The 22,734-nt window shown below is 39.7% G+C and overlaps 1 protein-coding gene across 3 annotated transcripts in view; it reads left to right on the top strand.

Moving 5' to 3' along the window:
- Nucleotides 1-19,069, top strand: part of LOC118116765 (CAP-Gly domain-containing linker protein 4) — a 33,898-nt gene extending 14,829 nt beyond the window's left edge. For all 3 annotated transcript variants that reach the window (XM_035168604.2, XM_035168605.2, XM_035168606.2), the window contains exons 7-15: nucleotides 405-653; nucleotides 4,108-4,243; nucleotides 4,473-4,604; nucleotides 10,047-10,235; nucleotides 10,623-10,757; nucleotides 12,739-12,862; nucleotides 16,445-16,509; nucleotides 16,616-16,694; nucleotides 17,020-19,069. In XM_035168604.2, the coding sequence (XP_035024495.1) occupies nucleotides 405-653; nucleotides 4,108-4,243; nucleotides 4,473-4,604; nucleotides 10,047-10,235; nucleotides 10,623-10,757; nucleotides 12,739-12,862; nucleotides 16,445-16,509; nucleotides 16,616-16,694; nucleotides 17,020-17,392 (1,482 nt within the window). In that variant the 3' untranslated portion in view covers nucleotides 17,393-19,069. The remainder of the gene's footprint in view (nucleotides 1-404; nucleotides 654-4,107; nucleotides 4,244-4,472; nucleotides 4,605-10,046; nucleotides 10,236-10,622; nucleotides 10,758-12,738; nucleotides 12,863-16,444; nucleotides 16,510-16,615; nucleotides 16,695-17,019) is intronic.
- Nucleotides 19,070-22,734: the final 3,665 nt, after the last annotated feature.

Genomic DNA, 22,734 nt, shown 5'->3' with positions numbered 1-22,734 from the left:
ACACGTCTTGGCAATGAAAGGTAGCTCCTTCTTTATGTTTTTTCAAGGACCACTCATATCGTTGCTGGAGGTGATGGGGAAAAAGAGTGTGCCCCAATTACTCCAGCACAATAGTGCCAAATGAGCTCCCTTGTCTGTCAGACTCCTGCAGCTATCTCCTCCCACCTTTGCAGATCATCTCAACTCGTACTTGTCTACAGTTTCTTTGAGCTGCTCGAATAAACTTTCATGTTGTTTGCCTCAGATAACATTAAAGATTCCATTAGGCCAAACATCCTTGGTTCAGAAATGACAAAAGTCCAAGTTTAATTTATTTTACATTTATTGGGCATACTGAATGAAATTCACTTTGTTTCAACAGTTTGTCATAGTTTTTTGTGATCTTTCCTCGGTTCCTCCCACAGAATGAAAAAGGACAGTGCCCTGCAGACGTGGTGCCTGACCCTCTTGACATGCCCGTGGAGATGGCAGACGCAGCCGCTGTGGCCAAAGAGCTCCGATCTTTGCTGAGCAGGGCTTTACCCAGACCCAGCTCTCCGCTGCCCCTCACTCTGCATACCCAGACCCCTCCTGCCCTCTCCGATAAGGCCAGGATACAGCTCGCCACCATGGGAATCCGTCTAGGAGACCGTGTGGTGATAGCTGGACAGAAGGTGTGTGATAGGTCACTGTCAAAGGGCAGGAGCATTTAAAAGTATCTTCATTATTCCTTCATTTACAGTATTTTCTGTCTCATTGAAAATTTTCCTGAAATAGCCCCTCTTTTCTTCAGCTGTATCTCATAGTGGTACAATAGAGGGACATTTCTCAGCACTATAATTTTGACCTAATGATTAGTTGAATTCAAATGAGTGAACATTTCTCCATTTAGATGGAGAAACTCACCTCTCACTCACAGCAGTGAGTGAGAGGTGCTTTTAACTTGAGCTGTAGTCAATAGCATGTGGCTGCATTATGTAAAATAGACAAGGAAAATGTATTCGTACAGTACATTTCAGCAGCAAGGCTATTTAAAGTGCTGCACATAAATTATAAAGGAAATCATGAAAAATTCTAAACAACATAAGAAAAAACTAAAAAGATGCATTCAGAAAGAATTAAAGAGTTAATAGAGAATTCAAAAATATACAAATAAATTAAAAAATAATAGTAAAGTAAAAAAGGTTTAGGAAATTTGTAATTGTTTGATTTAATCAACGGCAGTGGCAAACAGGAAAGTTAAGAACAGAGACTTGTAGCAGACCTGCAGTTTTCTATTCCAGCAACATGGAGCAGAAAAAGACTGAATGCTGCTTTTCCGTGTTTAGTTTTGACTGTGGTGACAGAAAGCAGGCCTGTCCCAGACAACCTGAGGCGTGTGGATGGTTCATAATGTAGCAGTAGATCAACAATGTATTTTGGCCTAAAACCTTTCACTGCTTTATAAACCAACAGCAGTATTTTCAAGTCAGTTCTTTGATAGACAGGAAGTCGGCGTTTTAGGGATACAAAACTAACCGTGGATCAGGGTCTTTGTTCAAACTAACTCAGACTCAAATGGGTCAGACTGAATGAGACAACATCTGATGTCTCTTAGCTTTTCTTATATAGTGAACCTCACCATGTCATTAATAAAACAATCAGCTCACGAACCAGTCAATACATGTATATATTTTGACTGTTTCTGTTAGATTATTGTATGACATTTTTTTTTGCTTCAAATTTTCCATCAGTTTGTTTTGTCTCTAACTTTATTTTCAAAATGATGTCAAAGTTTTCAAAACAAATACTCAATACCTGTGAAGTACACAGGCAAACAGGACAATAAATATCTAATTATCTGTCAGTGAATAAGGGGATACAAGTTTTAAGATATATTTGTTTATCATATGTATAGAAATAGAGAATTATAAATTATTTATTTAAAATTAATAAACAATATTGCCATAACTTCAGAATTAAAAATTGTTTTGAATTTCAAATCAAATTGTAGCCTTTTATGCTAGTCAGTAAATCCTATGCTCCGCACTGTTTAAAGTTTGAATAATGACCCAACTCACTTGTAAACTGGGTATTTTAAAAGTGTTTTAGGCAGGAACCCTGGAAAAAACACATCTGATAAACAAGAAGAGATATATCCAATTCATCGTGGATATGTTTTCAGTGTTCTCTTCCCTGGAGTAACTCTTTCTGTTAATTATTGATATTTCCTGTTTGGAACGGTTCCCTGTTAATCACAACCAGTGAACACATACCATCGAAAATCAAGTAGAAAGTTCCAGATCTGACCCGCTCAGACTCAATCTCCCATGTTGTTGTTTTCTTTCTTTTGTTGTTTGTTTGCTTGATTACCACCGGAAACGAAAGGAGGTTGTGTTGGGATTCTTCTTCTTTTCCAGTCGACAGTTCTGTTCACGAGCCAAATCACCCAGTAAGATTCACTAGTTCAGTAACAAAGGATATGATCCCTCAGCAGTTTCCCATCGCACAAACCAAGTCAGATGTATTTGATGGAGCACCTGGACAAACTGGAGGCACGTTAGCTGGGGTCTGAAGCTAAACATCCAAATGTTTACACTTTCTCTGGTTATCCCTACAAAGACAATAAATGGGGGAGGTCACACTCACAGGTGTACACCATAGACTATATATAGAGGTGTACACACAGTATACAAACAGTAACTTGGCTTTTTATTTGCTTAAAGGTGCTTTAAATGTTTAGTTGTTCTGTTTTTTATTGAACTTGATTCAGCTTTTTTAGCATTCTAAGAGAATACAATTATTTAAATTAATCAATATACTATATTTTACCACAGCAGAGAATAATGTGCAAATGGGAGTGTTCCACTTTGAGCCTCATGCCTGTATCAATAGCTATGTGCTGGGTTATCCTTAACTAACACAGAAGCTTTTAAAAAATATTCTACAATTATTTCAGCCCTCAACTAAAAAAGAATAGCTACCAGTTACTAGGCAACACCGTTTTGGCAACCTTCCAGCATTCAGGGTTATTTCTAACAGTTCATTCTGGCATATCATCAGCATTTATCAGAACATGTTCAAGTTCATCCAACTCCAATTGTGATCCTCCTAAATGTCTGGTGAAAATTTTAGAAGTTAGTTTAATGTGGGTTATCCACATCCACATCATTTGCCTTTGGGCGATCCACACCATCTCAAAAATGATGGAAATGATGGCAGAGCAGCACAGTCAGTGGAATTTGTTTGGGATGAGCTGGACACAGTTTTTATGACAGAGATCCTGACTAATGACTCTTATTAGATCAGGAAGTGCCTTTTCAAACTCTTAGGGGTGAGGGGTTTATTCAATTTGAATGGGGCCCCAAAGATGTACAACTTAATTGAATTTAGGGTCATAAGGACCTAACATAGTCAAATTGGTTTATTAACCTTTATATGCTTTTAAGGAAGTGTAAGTATTTAAAGAACCTGAAAACAAATCATGATGCTTATCTGAATTAGCTCCAACTGTCTCTAAACACTGGCTTTACAGCTTTTAAATTTACAATGTAAGGATATGTGTGTGTAGTTTCAATGGTAGTCAATGATTGGAAAGAGAACTGTTTATACATAAATTACACTACTGGTGTTAGAGCATAGTGGTAGGGGGTGCCTGTTACTTGTCATTAGTTTTGCATTAGCCACATTGCTTAAGCTTGCACAGCATTCCACTGCACACATCTTGAAAGAAATGGATGTCGAGTTGGAGACATGCAGATGATGAGAAAATTCAAATTCTACCAGAGTCAGATATTTACTGTGAAAGAATGAGCCATGAATAGATTATTGTGTTAAGTTGAGAACAGAATTGCAGTATGCCGTTGTAGAGATCTGCTAATCAAAACTCTTATCTTTTCTGCATTTTCTGGCACAGTTTAATGGTTTAAACTCTGATTTCCTTAATTGTTTCTCTTCTGCTGCTTAAGTGAACATAGACACATTAACAAGACATCTAGTTGGTGGTTCTGCCCTTGACATGATGCTTAACTTCTCAACTAAATATTTAACTTTACACACTGCTCAAAGCACTGCAGTTCTTTTGCTGCATGCGCTGATACCTTTTGTACTTTGTTTATATATATTTTGTGCATATTTGTGTGTAAACAGGTTGGAACCCTACGATTCTGTGGCAGCACTGAGTTCTCAGGAGGCCTCTGGGCTGGAGTGGAGCTCGACAAACCAGAAGGGAAGAACGACGGCTCGGTAGCAGGGGTTCAGTATTTCACCTGTCTAATCAAACATGGTAGGTCATACCACACCCCAGAAGCACCTAATGATCAAACGCATTGATTCACCCACCAGCTCCATTAATGTCGTCTACAATTATTGACTTTACGAGACTTAATTGGTCCAGTCAGATTTTCAGTGGCATTTCATCTAACTCCATGAAATCAGATTTTTGCCCTTTGCCTCTTTTTGCTGTATTCTATTTTTTTTTCTTTTAAATTGTTTTCGTATGCTTTTTTTGACAGGAATCTTTGCTCCCCTTTCCAAGATAAGCAAACCTTTGGAAAGACATAAAAGCAGCACCACAAAGACGTCTACACCCATACGGCCCCCTCGTCGCATTGACCTGTCCCGTATCAACTCAAAGATAAACACAGGTGAAGAACAATGGCAAACGGGTCATAACACTTAAAGGAGGCGTTCACCCAGAAATGAAAATTCACTCATTATCTACTCACCCCTTTGCCGATGGGGGGGTGTTTGAGTCCACAAAACAATTTTGGAGTTGCAAGGGTAAACAGTTGAAGACATTAGTGACTTATCCTAGAAGTAATAAAACAACAGAAACCCGACGTTCGAAATTCGACTTGAAACGAGGTCATTTCCGTGCTAGCGCATATTGGCATTTCCGACAGCCCCTGAATGCACCTCGTTGGAAGATATCAGCAGACATTTACACTAACAACTTGGTGTAAATGACTTCGTTTCGAGCTGAATATGAATGTCGGGGCTTCCAGACATGTTAATGACACCACAGGAGCAGTATGGAGGCATGTTATGGTTTTTCTTTTGTTTTATTACGTCTAAGGAAGGACTCACCATTGACCTCAATTGTATTGGATTCTACTATAACAAAGTTTACCCCTGAGACTCCAGAAGTGTTTTGTGGACTCAAACACTTCACCCACTCCTCCATTGGCATAGTGGTGAGTAGATAATGAGTGAATTTTCATCTCTGGGTGAACTATCCCTTTAATATTGCTGTGTAATCAATATCTGCCTTTGACGTGTTTGGTAACAAGCTGTAAAAAGGAACATCTGATACATCACACAACTGCTGTTGAGACTGGGCTGCTGCTGATTGATCACTGCTCCACCTGACTCTATCCCCTATGATTCTGGTTGTATCAGGTTCACTAAACATTGCAGGTCAGCATGAGGCTAAAGAATGGGTTTGCCTGCGAGCACTGGCACAACTGTCCTAAAATAAAAAATGACTTAAAGTGATCAAGTCATACCTCAAACTACAAAGGCAGTGAGACTGAATAGTCTGTGGGTCCTTGGGGCCAAAGAAGTGTTTGAACTTTTGTGAGCACAGGTGAAAAAGATGTCACACTGGCAAGAGTTTCCTCATATCACAGGTACAGCCCCTTGAAGGAGAACCAACTTATATTATTGGAGACCGCACATTGTATAAGAAACAAAAGAACTGTGACTCTGACAAACCAGACATTTTTGATCAACAATAATATTCCCAGAGATGGCTTCCTTATAAAACCTGTTGGTTAAAGAAATAATTCAAGCGCACTCACTTGTGGGGTTTGGGACATGAGCTTAGCAATAGAAACCGTGAATAATTTTTTTTTCATATCTTCCTTACTCTAGGGATGATGTGTTGAAAATGAGAGAAGCTGCTGGTAATAGCCCTCTCCACCAACTTGATAAGTGTCCACATCCTGTGAGATATTCTGGTGATCTTTCTCCGCTTTGTCCCTCTACTATAAAATGAATATCATCTTAAACATCAAATTAGAATGTCATTTAGTTCAGTCCCCTTATAGAGGAACATTTTAAATTAACCGAAATGTTGGAAACTCCCTGATCCAGATCCTCACCAAAATGTAATAGGTTATTTCCCAACTCATACCGCATCCTTCCACCAAGTCTCATGGAAATCGGTTTAGCAGTTTTTGCGTTATCCTGCTAAACGGTAAACAAACGCAAAACACAAGCTCCTTGGCGAAGGTAAATATATTAATAGCAAAAGCATGTATCCACATGCACTTTATGCATTTGTACTAAAATAATAGCTATCCAAAGCTCTAAATGTTTCCTATTTGAATTTGTACTCTACTTTGTTTGCTAAAACTATCTAAAAGGGGGGGGGGGGCTTTTGTTTTGAAAGACAGTTGAGAGAGATGTAATTGTCTTCTCATGTTGACTAAACAAGTTAGATAAGGGAAAATACAGTGATAACGGTAATAATCTGTAATATGCAGGGAAGCATCAGCAATATGTTTATCATCTGCATCTGCTAATTAGTTTTTGAAAATAATAAACGGTATCATGTCTGTTGCATCTGTTGACATTTATTTGATATATCACAAGTTGATATGAGAATATGCTAGATGACAAAATGGAGGCATGTGTTGACAGTGAGCTTTTAGCACACTATGGAGGGACTGAGTCAATCCATAGGTGAGTTCATCAGTGAAGTCATGACTCCTACTGATGGCTATTTTGTACCAAAAATAGACCGTCTCATCCTTCCTAGTCTGCATGAGCCACATGACTCTGCATGGCAGGACTTATTGCATCCAGGCTTTCGTATTAATCTTCTTGGAAGGCTTTGAAGGGTGGGCTCTGAACTGATGCCAAAGGACAAAGCATAAATTAGCTTGCTGACAAGACCTTGCTCTGACAGTCCTTGGATGCCCATAACCTGAACTCTCGACTAGTGTTGTCTCATCATATAGTCCAGTCACCTTTTGAACATTGTAGAAACCCTGCCTTGAGAGCTTTTCCTGGTTCTTGCGCCCTCTAGGGGTTTATAGCTGTGTTGTGGTGATGCAATATTCAAAGGTTTTGGAGGCCAATTGTTCTGGACGTGAGTGGAATAGCAGACCCCATTGTGGCCTATGGAATTCAGTGATTGATAGTCCAATTAAGCAGGGTTTAATAACTAGGGCATAGACGGCTGAATAACCTGGCAGCCATTCATCACTGCGTATGTGTGTGTGTGTGTGTGTGTCAGTGCAAGTGTGTGGCACGCATTACATGTGATGGCGTGTGTGTGTTGGCACAGCCATACAACCCAGGTACTAAACTTATTTATGCCTAGACACTTCTCAGGGTCTTTGTCAACCATTAACAGCTCAAACTCCACGAGCCACCTGTGTTGCAGGGTCCATTCAAATAAGCAGTGTAGACGGCCGGCTCGTGTAAATCTATAGATCTGATGGGTCATTATGGGACTGTCACTTCTTGCTCACCACGAAAGACAGACACAGCAGAGAGTGTCAACTGTAGCTCAGGCCTCAAAGGGCAGCAGGAACATAGACAATGCTCACAAAGCACCACTGCTTGATTCAGTCTGTCAGTGGATGGGAACGTCACTATGTGGAAGGGATAGATAGAGTCAGGAAGTCCCTGCGAGCGAAAGGTCAAGTGACAAGAATGTTTGGTATTCTGAGTCGGAATGGAGTCTCCTTATTTGAGTTGAAAGGAAAGCCACAACATTGCCTCTGAGGGGAATGTCTCCCAGCTGCCTCGAAATGTGAACTGAAATGGAAATCAATAAATACTAAGCTGATTTGAGAATTTCAAAACGCCTGTTAAAAGCACAATAAGAAGTTTGAACTTAGGTGATGTAATAATGAGTTGAGCCTAATAGGAGACAGTTTATGTGGCAGAATCCTATGAATTCAATCCTATTTTGAAATTATTATTATTTTTTGATTGCTTAGATACATGGATCTGGATTTTTATTGACTCTAAAAGGCTTTTGTTTGTTAGTTGTAGATTTGATTCAGGTCCATAAAAAATACATTGAACTTGAACTTGTTTGTTGCTGTAAAATAACATAGGTATGTTCACTTCTGCAAGTTATTTTGTGTTATTTTTCATTTGAGTCGGCACCACGATTCTTAAAAAAAAAAAAGAATTCCTTTTGAATTTCCTCTCATTGGGGCCCTTGTGTTGGTGTAACTGCTTGTCTCAGCATTTTTGTCTCATTGTGTGTTGGAGTAAAGGAAGACGGTCTTGGTACAATCAGGAGAGAATTCCTCTCAGTACCTCTTGTTTCATTGCTACTCAATAATACCCTGCCATCCTTTATTCGCTATTCTACACTTTCCTGCTTTTGTGTGTTATCTTTTCAATGTAGCTATTTTTGTCTCTGCTGTTGAATCTGCCACTCTTGGGAATGCTGCACTTCTACTACTTCTTAGTTCCCCTCGTTTTGAATTGTCTTTATTTTCTCTAAACTTTATTTCAACTCATACTAAATAAGTGTTGGATCATGGCTACTCAAAATGCAAACACTCCACCTATCTTTACAAAATTTCCACTTGGATTATCCAGTGTAAGTGCTCAAGCAGACTTTGTCTTTCCTACTTCAAACAACACAGAACTGTGAAGATGCATTATTTATGCAACCATCTGATCTGGCTAAGATGAGTATTGATTTGTGTGTGAAACCCCCCCTCTCGCCGTGGTCCCGCTCAGTGACAGAGACGGGTACTGCAGTTACATCTGAGCTGAACATAAAGAAGAGCCTGTAGTGTGGAAGTGGCTTTGCAATTTTTAATAGAATCTCTCCTCGGTTAAAACTGTGGAAATTGTTCAGATCCTCGTTCCACACACTCCTAATCGCCATCTGTCTATGATGATTACGCACCTTAATGGTTGAATCCAGCATCATAATCCATCTGTGTGTAGCTAAACAGAAACATCAGAGCCTTTTTTTGCATTAAAAAGTACTTCTGTATCATATTTTCATATGCCAAATTCTGTACCCTGCAGAAATGCATCTGTAATTAAAGGATCATTCAGATGATAAATTAGAATTTCCATCTCCATCTGCATTTAGATACAGATATGTTTCAGCAACAAGTGAGCTAAATCAGAATTCCAGATCTTGTCCTCAAACTGAAAATACTCCATATTTGTAATTTACTGTATATTCATTGTGCATGAGGCCAAACCCACAGCACTCCAGTAATCAATCAAGGCAATGAGGGAATGAATAGCTCAAAAGGAAACGACAGAATCAGGAGCTCCATCTATTATTTCTGTGCATTGCTGTCCCCTCCTAGAGGCCCATTAGCTAATACTAACATTTGAAGACCATTTTTGGCAAAGGTTGATAAGTTTTCTGTCCATCACTGCCTGTGTCCTAATTAGTTTGTTGCTGAATCTTCTCTTCTTAAAGCGCTTTGGAACAGATTTAATCAATTACCTCTAAGAGTTGGGCACTTAATGAACTTATGGTCTGTGAAGGCCTGTGAAAGTTATAAGCTTAATGAGGTCCTGCATCCAAATGGCTTTTAAAGAGTGAAATTGGGCATACCCCTCCTCATCTCATCCCTCATGTTGGGTGGAGATCAGCATGTTGGCCCGACGTTGGACCTCGGCCAGATCCAGCTCTCTTCATTACTGATGGGCCTCAGAATGATGTGACGCAGCAGCTTGGACTTCTGAAAAAGTACAGTGGTTTGGATCTGAGTGTTATTGGCACTGTCCCATTCCGAAGGATTAAATGGAAAAATGAAAATAGACTGAAGTCCATTATTTCAATTAAAAGTCCCGGATGTAAGTCTGAATGGAAGTGTGTTGGTCTCAGTATTAAGCGTTGAGGGACACAGTTTGTGACATTAGAAAACCTTCACAACCAGTGTGAAGCCTAGATGCAGCAGTTATGTCACCTTATTGAATGATATAGCTGGTGGTGTGGGCGTCTTCACATTACTAGATTTTATTGATTTAAACTTTTTCATATGTTTTCTTGTTCAGTCACTTGTTGTTTAGAGAGGTTGTTTCCTTAAGTTACCTCTTCCCTGTGTTTTCCATCTCTTCATTCTCTGTCATTTTCCCCACAGGTGTCCTCTCCCGCTCTCTGTCCTCTTCATCCTCTTCACTGGACTCTCGGCATGGGCCAGGTGCCCGACCTCGTCCACTGCCAAGGCAACGCCTTCCTGCCAGGCAGAGAAGGGAGCGTGTTAGTCCCAGGACCTCGCCCTCACCGGCGCTGCGTTCATATTCTGGCACCACTGTGCTGACTGCCACAGGTCTGTATTATCTTTACCATTATTTAATGAAGATTGCTATCATTTAGTTTCTGTTTATTTTAAATGGCTCATTATATATATACTGTAAAAGATAATAGAGTAATACAGAAGTTTAAACATTGTGCAGGGGAAGTGAGAAGCCCAAAAAGGAATGGAGAAATGAAGATGCCTCCCCTAAGTAAATAACAATGTTTCCAAGTTGTAATGCATTCAAATGGTCTCTGTGTTAATGATGTTGATAGTAGTGATCTAGGTAGATTGTTCCAAAGAGATGTTCCTGTGTATTTTAAATCCATGAGTCAGGAATTTTACATTATTATACAGATCTAATTGAATCAGGGAAACTATTATCCCAGTAGTGAAGAAGACCTTGTTCATCTCTCCCAGGTGTCCGAAGCCGAACCCCCTCAGCAGGTAGCTCGGTGTATGAGGGCCCTGAGGTGCGTCTGGGGGAGAGGGTGCTGGTGGTGGGTCAGAGAACTGGTGTTGTCCAGTTTTGTGGAAAGACCAGCTTTGCTCCAGGTCAGTAGATAAGATATTTCCTTGTGAAGAGTGGACAACATTTTATTTAACTTGATTATATCCAAACTGAGCAGATTAACAATAACAATGCAAAGTTAAGAGTTGATGGGATTTTAACTACAGCGATTTAATCAAGGCAAATGAATGCCTGTCATTGTTTCATTGTAGCTATTGTTTAGATGTAAAATTTAAAGTATTATTTTAAATTTAAAAACAAGCACTGACACAGATTCCCCACGTCCATACTTACTGCAGTTCATGTTTTTCATGTGAGTTGATCAAACTGTTCTCTCTGGAAATAAGATTCAGCCATGTCAGTGTGTAACATCTTGAGATTAGAAAGAAACTTAAAATATTCATTATCCTCTTAATTAATCATGTTTGTCCTAACTTGGCTGTTTCCAGGACCCACACAAAGAATTATAATTACTGCAGTTTTCCTAAATGTGTCCCTAAATGTATCCTGGTATTGTTATTGGGCAGCAAACTGTTGATCTGTTGCTTTCTGGCCAAATACATGGATGATTGAGGACTACACAGTTTATGTAACATTGTCATTACAGGATTAAAGTTTTCCGATGCTTTTAATACATGAACATAAAACAACTAAGTCAATTCTGTCCAATAACAAAAAGAATGTTAACATGTATCGACCTTCAACGTTAATAGACTTTTGTGGAAATATTAATCGTAAGAAGGGAAATGGATGAATGAAGGCAGTTTAGGCTCTAAATGTAAAACTTGTTTGTACTTGATACACCTAATTCAAAAATTCCTCTCTGTTCTTGTTGCAAGAATCATCAAATTTGTTAATCATCAAATGTATTAATATATATCTTGGTACTTGTGTGTAAAAATATGAGAAACTCTTGCTGAGCAGAATCCAATCAGAAAACAGTTCACAGTATTAATCAGCAAGTACTTCTGCTCAGACATCAGTCATGTATGAATGAGTATTAATATATAACACACCACTGACTACGTGGGATTTCACTTTTAAGTTCCTTTGATACTCTTTAATCAGTGCTATCTCAGCCTCAGTGCATTGAGGACTGTGTAGCAGAAAAAGCTCTTCTCGCTGAGCACTCTGCAGTTAATTACTTCTTTATAACATTTAGTTTGAGCCATGCCAGCAGAGAGGACTCCCTGAACTCACGTTCTGCCTCATATAGAAGAGTCACATCATTTAACAGGGCAGAGACAGGAAGTTAAAGAGCTACACAATTGTTTTAATAGTATCCCCCTAATAGGACGTGTTGTACAGACCCAAAACCAACTGACATGGAGAACTGTACAGAAACACTAAGTGTAGGGTTACTTTATCTGAACATAGTGAAATCAGAACTTTAAGTCTAATTCCACCATTTACAAGACTAAGAACTTTCCATGTAGAGAGGTTGCTGGAAACATAACCAGCCATTTGTTTAGTCAGTAGCTTGTTTCTGTTTCTCTGTCCAGTTTGTCTCATCTATCCAGCAGATATAATTGTCTACCATCTGATTATATATCGTTGCGGAATGACTACTATAGTTTCTATACTAAAAAATCTATTTTTTTAGGGGCACCTCTCATTTTAAGTGAATCTTAAATCATGCCTGTATACTTAAAACTGTCTATATATGCATATGTATGTACACATCTATTTCAATATCTCATATGTACATATTGCACATATACATTATACTTCCTTGTGCAATCATCCTGTGCTACTGCACTTTACTCAAGCACATTTCTGTGCATATAATATTTCCATCTGTAGTCAAATGTACTTTTATTTTTCATTTTCCATTTTATTGCCTATTTTATTGTATTTTTATACTTCCATATGTTCTCTTGTCTCATTCTGACTATCTGCTGCTGTAAGGAGTGAATTTCCCCTGCGTGGAATTATTGTCACAAGTTTGTTATTTTATTTGACATGGGATTTCCCCTCAGTTTTCCCTTGACTCTGATTCTGGACTGTGTCTGTTTCTCTGCCCAGGCCTCTGGTTGGGCATTGAACTGGACAAGCCAAGTGGTAAGAATGATGGAGCAGTGGGCGGAGTGAGGTACTTCAGCTGCCCCCCAAAACATGGCGTCTTTGCTCCTCCATCTCGTGTTCAAAGGTGAGTGCAGGCCCTTTTTAAAATAGCTTATATTTTCCACTGATGATTAATGGCACCTTACGTTTTTTTTGCCAGTGGTTTACCTTAGAAGCAAAAACAAATTAGTCAAACAAGTATCTTTAAGAAATTCTATTACATTTCAGAGCAGATTTTTGAAGAATTCGACACGTACCCTAAAAACCCAGAGGTTGTATTTCATTGCCCTCATTAATACATCTGATGGCACTAATGATCTCCTTTGACAGCATCATTTGTGCAAGTGTTGACATATTTGATTTTGCCTACTGTGCAACAAACAGCCCTCCTCTGTACTGGTGATTAACAGGAGTCAGACTTGTCAAACGTAAAGCCTGGGGACGTCGCCCACCGCAACTTCTCAATTTAATGTGGCACCTAGTAATGATCTGGCCGCCTTCATTTCTACTTTTAAATATGGTTTATGCATAATAAGTGTGTGAATGTCATTTCTTTATGTTAGAGAGGTTGAAAGAGGTTATATTCTCACCATAGGGTAGAGAATGTGACAAAATACCTTCAATGTTGCTCAAAATGTTTTAAATTGATACAGATATATTGATATGTCTCACTGTATAGAACTTGTGGTTTATTTAATATTATACTGTTGTGATTACGAATAAGATCTAGGATATAAAGTGCAGATGGTGAGGTAATTTGCCTGTTGGTCATGTTTGCAACGAATACTGTGATAAATAAGCAGCTACTTCTCTCAATGTCTGTGTTCTGTTACTGTCATCAAGAAAATATGTGGTAACAGTATGAATGAGCTCCGGTTTATCCATAGAATAATCAGGCTGCTGAACATGAAGTGATTCAGATGCACAAAGTGCTGTTGATGTACACCTGAGGTGTAGGCATGTTAAAGTTGGTGTAAACCCACAGCAGCATCGTTCAAAGTTCCAGACCATAGATCTGATGTAAATTGTCAGAATGTTTCATTTAGCCCAAATATTCTGAGAATGTTCTAAAGTATGTTGAGTGTCTGTTGCACAATTTTCAGCCAAGACAAATACTTAACACCCTTTCCATTTTTCGACAAACTAATTTGACATTAATCAGAAATATAAATATATTTTGTTTTCACCTAAAAGTCAATGGTTTAGTGGCGATTTGTTATTGTCTCATGTTAATATCTTCTTGAGATCTGCTCGTGCATATATCACTATTCAGGTTATTAAGTCTGGAACAAAGTAAAAGATTGACCTTATGTCCTTGCAATGAATAGTTGATCAGGATCCCCACATTTTCTAAATTTGCCAGATTTTCATTTCATTTTCATCAAGATCCATGAAAATGTTGTAAAAAAAATCTCACAATGTTAAAGAAAATTTAAAAAAAATAATTTTGGTTCACATTCTGATCCAGATCCACACTAATATGGGTTCTTCCCTGACCCTTGCAGCATCCTTCCACCAAGTTTTGTGGACATTTGTTCAGTAGTTTTTGTGTTATACTAACTAACTGACTAACAAGTGCACAGGGAGAAAAACAACCTCCTTGGCAGAGGTAATGTTAGTAACTGCAGTTACAGTAGAAAATGCTGTTTCTATGGTTCTCTAAGTGTTTACATGTATGTCACTAGGCTCTCGTACTAGTACCAGTGAATATTTTCTCTGGTGTAACTTGAACTTAAGTTCAAGCCTCTGAATACCTGATTAATAACCTTCCCTGTGAGAAAGTGATACTGGAGCAGTGTTTTGTGTTTGCAAAATTCTGAATACTTGAGAAAAAAGATGGAGACTGGTCCAAATTAGACTGGTGAGTGCTCCATTCACAAGATGCTCTCAACCAAAGTACTCGTGTGCCTTGAGACGCCTAATCAGCCTCTCAGAAATCTCTCTGATGTGTGTAATCTGCTGTGGTCATGTATTCAAGCTCCTGTTTCCTAACTAGACATATAGTTACAGTACGCCGATTCAAAAAGCAGAAAATGAGCTGCGCACATTTTGCTTGGATGTTTTTTTCAGTCCCGATTCCTGGAAATAATAATGTATGTCAGTAAATGATAGTCTGTCTCCTCTGTGACTTGAGTTTGAGAAAAATGTCACAGCTTATGATCTGAAAATATTAATTTATTTGTAACAGTAGATGAGCACAGTTGAAACAGAAAACATCAGTTGTCTGTGAATGAATCAATATTAAAAAAACAACAATTCTTTTTGTTTCTAAATTAATTCAGTGTATTGCTGCAGGGTATGTAAATGCTGTGTTGTTGATGTATGAAAACCAGTGTTGCAGTCGTTGCAGTAGGTAATATTACAGGATTATTATGGAAATGTAAAACAGCCAATTAAATAAATCTGTATTTGGTTCTTTTACCCCATTTCCTTTTAATGCTTCCCTTTGTTATTAAGACACTGGCAGAGATGTGGCCCATCATGAGATTGACTGGTTGGTTGGTGGTCAAATACAGATGACAGGTGCAAGTTCGAAGAAGAATTTAACAGATTTTTGAATTTTGAAGAATTACTTGGGATGATATCTGCAGCTGACAGGTTCATTAAAGAACAGCAAAAGTGGAGTCTAACAATTTATGTTGAATCCAGTCTGCCTGCCAAGGACAGTAAAATCTTTATGGATGGCCTGATGCTGATGATGGTCGGTCAGTGACAGACGCTCAGTGTGTTTGTGTGGAGGAAAGAGAGAGAGCGAGGCAAAGAGTGCTGCCCCCAGTGTTTGACTCATCAAACAACTCAGTGACCCTCGTTCTCTCACTATTTTAGGTTTGTCTTTTAATTCAGCTGTCTGTACAATTTTCCAAATCTTTCACATGAAGATCAGCTCAAGTTGCGATTTAAACAAATTCTGACTTGACAGTTTGATCCTCTTGTTCAATGAGGTCAAACTGTAAAATATTTGAGTTGACTCACACAAGGTTGATGCTAACAAAGCAGTTGTGATCTACAATACATAATTATTTTATTGGTACTTAGAGGGAGATTCTCCAGGTCTGAGTGACTGCTGGTAAAATTAACACCTTTTACCCAATGTGATCATTCTCCTCACCTCCCTTTACCACATGTGCTTCATCTCAATAGAAACCTAAACCATCTCTACCTTGCTGTCACCATTTTCCACCATTTGTTGCATCTGTTACACCACTGTTGAGGTCTTCCATGAAATGAAAGCTGCTTTTTGAAATGTTTCCTTTTCATCCCTTATTTATGTCCTCTTTTCCTTTTTTTGTTTTGTTTCATGATTGACCCTCTGGCTCAAGTGAGCACATAGATTTCCTGTGACAGGGAGAATCTCACATTCTTTCCCCCCAGCGCAGCGTCTTGATTCTCCTTCAAACTACTTCACCTGTCAGCAGCGGTCACAAGCCATTATGAAAACAAACCACACACACACACCAACAACAACCTCTTAGTGGCTTCTAGAGTTTGAATCTGAATTTAGTCACATAGCAGCTTACAGACACATCAGTAAGAAGTACAGGTGTTTTTGTGCAGACTTTTCCCCCTCAATGTTACAGAGTGGGTTTTGCACAATAGTTTGTTGAAAAGAAAACTGAGTGAATATTAATATCGTGAGAATGAAGTGCCTTCACTGTTTTTCTCACAGGATCCATGGATCCGTCGATTGCCTCTCGGAGCTCTCGTCCTCACGCCTCAGTCATCCATTCAGCGGTGAGGGGTCTGCCTTCATTTCAAGTGTGTCTTTGGGTTTATTATTCTGTCAGTGCTTATGCATGAATCTGTATGGGAGTGCTTGACTCTTGTGATCGCTGTGCAGGGACAATCCGTCGCAGTCTGAGCACATCATTGGCCATCGCCACCCCAAAGGAGACGAGCAGAAGAAGTCCTGTTAGCAGGTTTGTCTCTTTTCTGCACATCCCTCACATGTCTCCCTTCCAAAGCCTTTTAGCTTCCTAATCCCCTGCAGCAGTGGTGAAATCAATAATGATAAGAGAGGTAGTGGCATTAGTCAGCAAAAGGTTCCCATTTTTAATTAGCCAGTACATGATTGTGGTTATAATGAAAGAGAACATGGAATTGAAGATCAATCCCTCAAACGCTGAGCCCCCATGAATCCCCTACTTATTATAATATGTCCTTTCACACTGCATACCTTCTCTCATTAATCTTTCTTGCTGTGTTTTCCCTGTGCTTCAACAATTCATCTAAAAAAAAAAAAAGGAGTCGTTCCAACCCTCACCGACGGCGCTGGAGCACTCTCAGTGGTAGTAGTGGTGGTGTTCCTGGACATGCAGGCTCCAGTCCCTCAGCCAGCCCCGATGGACAGGTCCACCTCCACGTGGGCATGCAGGTGCTGCTGAACAGCGCCAATGAGATGGCCTTCATCCGTTACCTGGGCACAGCAGATTTTGCCCCGGGCCTTTGGCTGGGTCTGGAGCTCCGAAGCCCCAAGGGCAAGAATGACGGGTCTGTGGGAGGCCGCTGCTACTTCACCTGTCGAGCTGGCCACGGTGTGCTGGTCCGTCCCAGCCGCGTCACATACCGGGGCATCAACGGGTCGCGCTTGGTGAATGAGAACAGCAGAGGACTGTAGTGAATGGAGTGGGTGGGAATGGAGAACATTTTCTGTTCATGTTCCACTGCAAACATTTTTTCTTTTGAATCAACCATCATTGATTTTCCTCTGTACAGTCAGAGCTGGTGTGAATTACAGTAATCAAACCAGTTATTAATAGTTCAAATTTAAACTACTAGATTAGTTTTTGGCAAATTGTATGAAGCAAAAAAAAAAGCACTTTAGAAAATTAACTTTCAAATCCTCTTAGAATTTGTCTCGGCAGGATGTTGGAGGGAAAGTCTTAATAAGACAAAAACCGCTGCACTATTTTTAATCTGATTGCACTGACGACATCGACATGATTGATCTGAATATGATAAAAGAAACGGAATGGATGTGTACACATGAAAAACTATCTCTAAAGATTAATGATTGCATCGAGTAGATAATTTTATCACATAATTGAGTTGGTAATGTAACTCTAAGCAAAAGTGTCCATGTCTTGGTGATTGCGTGTGGATGTGCATGTGTGTATTAATTGAGAAGCATTTTGACAGAAGAGAGATTGATTTTTTTTTTTTTCAGGTCATCATATAACTTGCATATTATTGATGGGAGTTGAGTCGAAAGTGGATTTTCAGTATATGAATCAATGTGAATTAAAGAGGATTTAATTAACCCTGGACCTCCATCCACCTCCATCACAACACAACCGCATCAACTGGAGTTATTACCTCCTACATACAACAGACTGTCCATTAACTAACACAGATGCATGATGGGTATATTGTGCTGTGGGCTGCAAAAATCCCTTTGGCTGTGATTCTTAATCAGACTGATGCTGCTGCGGTGATGTCATTGAGTGACGGTCTGTTAAATAACACATTGAATGTTGGTTTTATAAATATGTTGACCAGAGTGTGGAACACAGTCTGATTCTAAACCTGATTTGTTTAAACTCCCACCACAGCGATCACTACTGAAACATTTCACAACCTGAATGTGGAAGTGATCCTGTACTTGGTGTAACACACGAACATTGTTCAATTCAAATGTCCTCTAGTGTGTCTCTGTATTAGACAAACAGGAGCAGCTCTACACAGGAAATGTGCAATCCTCCGGAAGTTTGAAGGACAGACTTTGCTATTTGATTAGAGCCGTCTGGGCAACTCAGCAGAGAACAAGGCATCGATTGTGCATGGGGAAAACAGGCCCGCTATTTAGTAAAACATTCATGTACCATCCAATTAGGGCGTGGAGGCCACTCCAGTCGCTGAAGAGTCTCCAATGGCCTCCTCTCATTGATCTGTCTGGTCAGGCCCCCGTGATTGAAAAGCAGTGGTGGTCAGAACCGCTGGTTGTCTGAAACATCTGCCACAGAGATAACGCTTGAAATGAAAAATTCTTAATTCCATTAAGGGCATATCTGTGATGAATCCTGTGGCATTTGTTAGCGTTCCACTTTGAAGATCTCATCTATAGATAGACTTGCGTTCTTTGCATCTGCAACCCCCACTGTATTACAAATCACTAGGATTTCAAATTCCACTGATGGGTGTGAAAGTCTCTGCGTTGTGTTCGTGTGGGGAACAGTTTTCATGAACTTCCTGTACATTTGAAATGTGAGGGGGGGATTTGGTCTGATGCATTTATATGTTGTGGGAAATAAGAGCATTTGTAAAGAATTGAAATAAAGATTCTATTCTAATTTGATCGGACTGTATTCCTCCTTTAGCTCTGTGCCTTATGAAGTGTGGAGGTTTGCTTAAATTTCCTGGACTGTTCATGAAGTGCGGTGTTGTCTTCAGGAACTGAAAATGAAGTAGCTCAAGTACTTTGAAATGGTTACACGTCTGTTCACACCATCGGATTCCAGTGGGGCTCATCTCAGTCAAAGCTGAGCGCGCCTGCTGCTGCTGGAGTGGAAATGTTTGCCACAGTGGTGCTCCAGCAGAGCAGGCTTCAAGGACTCAGTGTGTGTAACACACACAAACAAACAGCTCCAGCTGTAATATCTGACATAGAAAACAATCAAGTTGGAGCAGCACCGGACCGTTTATGATGCTGAGCAAACCGATCAGCATCTCACTGACCACAGCCTCTTTTTCCTAAACTGTTTTACATCTACAAACAAATAACTTTAGATTCACACAGATCATTTACTGTGGCAAACCAATCGTTAAAAGCCTTTTCCATTTCTACTGTCTCAACAATATATGACATGACTGCAGCTTAGGTTTGATCAGAAAACTGCTGAGCTCATCTCAACCAAGCAACCAGCCGGAGGAGGCAGGGTGTGAGAACCAGATCTTCTGCAGGCTACAGTCCAGGTAACCATGGTGGATTTCAAATTATTGTTAGAACATATAAAAAAAATGCAGTATACAAGTCTTTGTAAAGTCTGAGAACGAGATTCTTACGAAACCTCAGGGTTCCCACGCATCCTGAAGAATCTGGAGATATAGAGAGGACTTTTCCAGCTATGGAAATAAATATCCTGTAAAACATCTCTTCTGAATTGGTTTCTCATGTTTTAGCCCCTTACATAGATTGTCTAGGTAAACTTCAGTGCTTATTTTGTTTGTAACTTATCTCACTGTTGGTGAGAAGTTGGGCAGTGTGACTGGTAACTAGGCTACTAATGGTGTATATTATAAGATATTGTTTGGAGGATTGTAATAAAAACATGTTTATACTCAACGAAAACAGGTCAGACGACCGTATGGTACATTTGGGATTAAAAATCAGCTGACACATCAGCTGTCCTGATGTGTCAGGAAATACTCCTGGAAAATGTCCAGGAAAAGGATTTCTTATAAAGAGTGGGAACGTCTGTGTTTAATCAGTTATAGAATTAGAAAGTTAGAAATGGTATTTATCTTTTGCCATTTAACACAACAGCACTGTTATAAATTCTGTTCAGTTTGAGTTAAAGTCATAGATGTTCATCACTGAGGTCACATTTAAAGGTGATGTTGTACTGGATTATATATAGAAACGTGTCTTATTTTTATAAAAACACTTTTTCTTAATTTCTACAGACACTCTAGACCCTACAGATTACAAAAAAACAAGGCAGGTAAAAGTGAATTATAATTACACATTGAAATATAAGATAAACGTCATTATCGAACATTAAAAGCAGTTTTAAAAAGGTGGGTTTTCAGTCGAGTTTTAAAGGTGGACGGTTCAGTGCAGTGTCGGCTCTGGAGGGAGGGATGGAAAACGCACCGTCACCCCAGGACCGGTGCTTGGTCCTGAGTGGAGGTGAGAGGAGGAGGTTGTCCTCAGAGATGAGGAGGCGGTGGGAGGGAGTGTGGTGATGGAGCATGTCAGGGAGGGAGGAGGGGGCCTGGTTGTGCAGGGATTTGTGAGTGAGGAGATGGACTTTGGATCTGCTGGGTGATGTGGTCACTGGTCACCTGAGTGGATGATGGTGGAGCAGGTGTCTCTTATGTAAATATAGTTGGCAGAATATTAGAAGCACCTTTTGTAATAAATTAAAATAATTAAATTATGACCACAGCATTAACATCTCTGGGAAAGTGTCAAAATACCTGAACTTTACTTACAGTGGACGAAGCTGCTTCATTAGTTCAAATAGTGATTGTTACATTGTGAACCATGTTTATTTGACTCTGTGAGAAACAACACACTGTGTAATGATGTGAATAGTGTGATCACTTGGTTTTAAATAGATAGAGACACTGAGAGCAGAGCTTCATCTGAAACTGTGAATCCAGCATCTGTCTGATGACTTTATTGTCAGAAAATCATGGCAGGACAAATGTTTTCTTATAAAAAACTTTGATTTGGCTTTGGTAATAATGGATAGAGATCTGTGTGACACATCCTTCTGACTCCCACTGCCCTGCGTGTTGTATTGAAATGGTTTGTTATCTGCTGTGTAGAACCTGAAACAGCGCTCACACACACTGGATCACAGTGTGGTGTGTGCTCAGTTGCACCATCAGCACTTTGCAGAGCGGATCCCTGATGGGAGACAAATGATCTTTGTAAGACCATGAAGTAAGACTCCAGTCTGCTTTTTAACATGATGAAGAGCAGCGCTGGCACAGCCGGCACCAAAGGAAGACAGTTTGCTATCGCTAGCAGATTCGTGCTGGCAGTTGTACAAGCCCCTACATTTGTACACATGTTTATAATAAAAGGATAATCCTGCTGGGGTTGGCATTCGCCCTGCCAGGGCTTATGTGCAATAATGACCAGCTCACTGAACATAATCCTGCTTATTGCTCAACTACTTTACCAAAGTGAGCTGCTGTTGATTTAAAATAATCGTTAAGCAAACTACCTAATAATTATTTCTTCTCAGGAAGTCCAGACATTAAAAGTTCAGTGTGTAAAATTTAGTGACATCTAGGGGTGAAGTTGCATGTTGCAGCTGAACCCCCCAGAGAACCTGTCGTAGCCTTCAGCTCTCTTAAAAACTCTAAAGGTGTTTAGTTTGCCTAGTCTGGGCTACTACAAGAAACATGGTGGCCTCGGCAGAGATGACCGGCTCCTGATGTAAATATAAAGTATTTAAATATAAAGAGCCCATTCTAGGGTAAAGAGAACAACAATTCATCCAACTTAGATGAAACACACGAGAGAAAACATCACCAGGATTATTTTCTGTAAAATGTTATCCTATAGAGTCCTTTCACCTAAATCTTACACACTGGACCTTTAATGTGGTCAAATCTAAACAAACAAATCTATATCGCTCACTATACTCTGACTCCCCCTACAGGTGGGGTGCATAATTCACCCCACCTGTAGTTGACGGAGAAGAAACCGGCAACATCAGGCCAAAGAAACATGTCGACTGACAGAGATTTACACAAATATGACCAAACTTGTTTGGCACAATGTCCTGCTAAACCTCTAAGGAGATGTGTTTGTCTGGCTTTGACTTACTTTACACCATGTTTGCACCTGTCCTGCACGTTTGGCCTCCTTCGGCTCTCTCCAACACGTGAAATATGCTCCAATATTCACTCTCGTTCCATTTCTTACTCGTCACTTCCTCTTTTCTTCTTCTTTGTTTCCTGCGTTAATGTCCTCTTTGGTTTCTTCCGTGTCTCTGACATGATGTCCACACTGACAATGCTGAGCTAGTTGTCTCTTATAGCTGCTCGTTCTGGCTCTGGTTGTTTGTGTGTGACGTATGAAGTAAAGCAGGTTGTAATGTTCCAGCGCGGTACACCAGTTACAAAGTGTACTTACAGGCCTCCAGGGGGCGCTGTGGCAAAGACAGACATGTCATTCTCCCCATTATAATTTTGTGTTGCATGAAAATGAAAGCTGTTATTTTGAGGTATAAAAACAACTGAGTTTAACTATGGGCCAGGAAGAAAAAATGTCTCTATTCA

This window comes from Hippoglossus stenolepis, chromosome 10 (assembly GCF_022539355.2).
Source record: "Hippoglossus stenolepis isolate QCI-W04-F060 chromosome 10, HSTE1.2, whole genome shotgun sequence".
NCBI classification, from domain to species: Eukaryota; Metazoa; Chordata; class Actinopteri; order Pleuronectiformes; family Pleuronectidae; genus Hippoglossus; species Hippoglossus stenolepis.
This window is presented reverse-complemented; position numbering and strand designations above follow the sequence as displayed.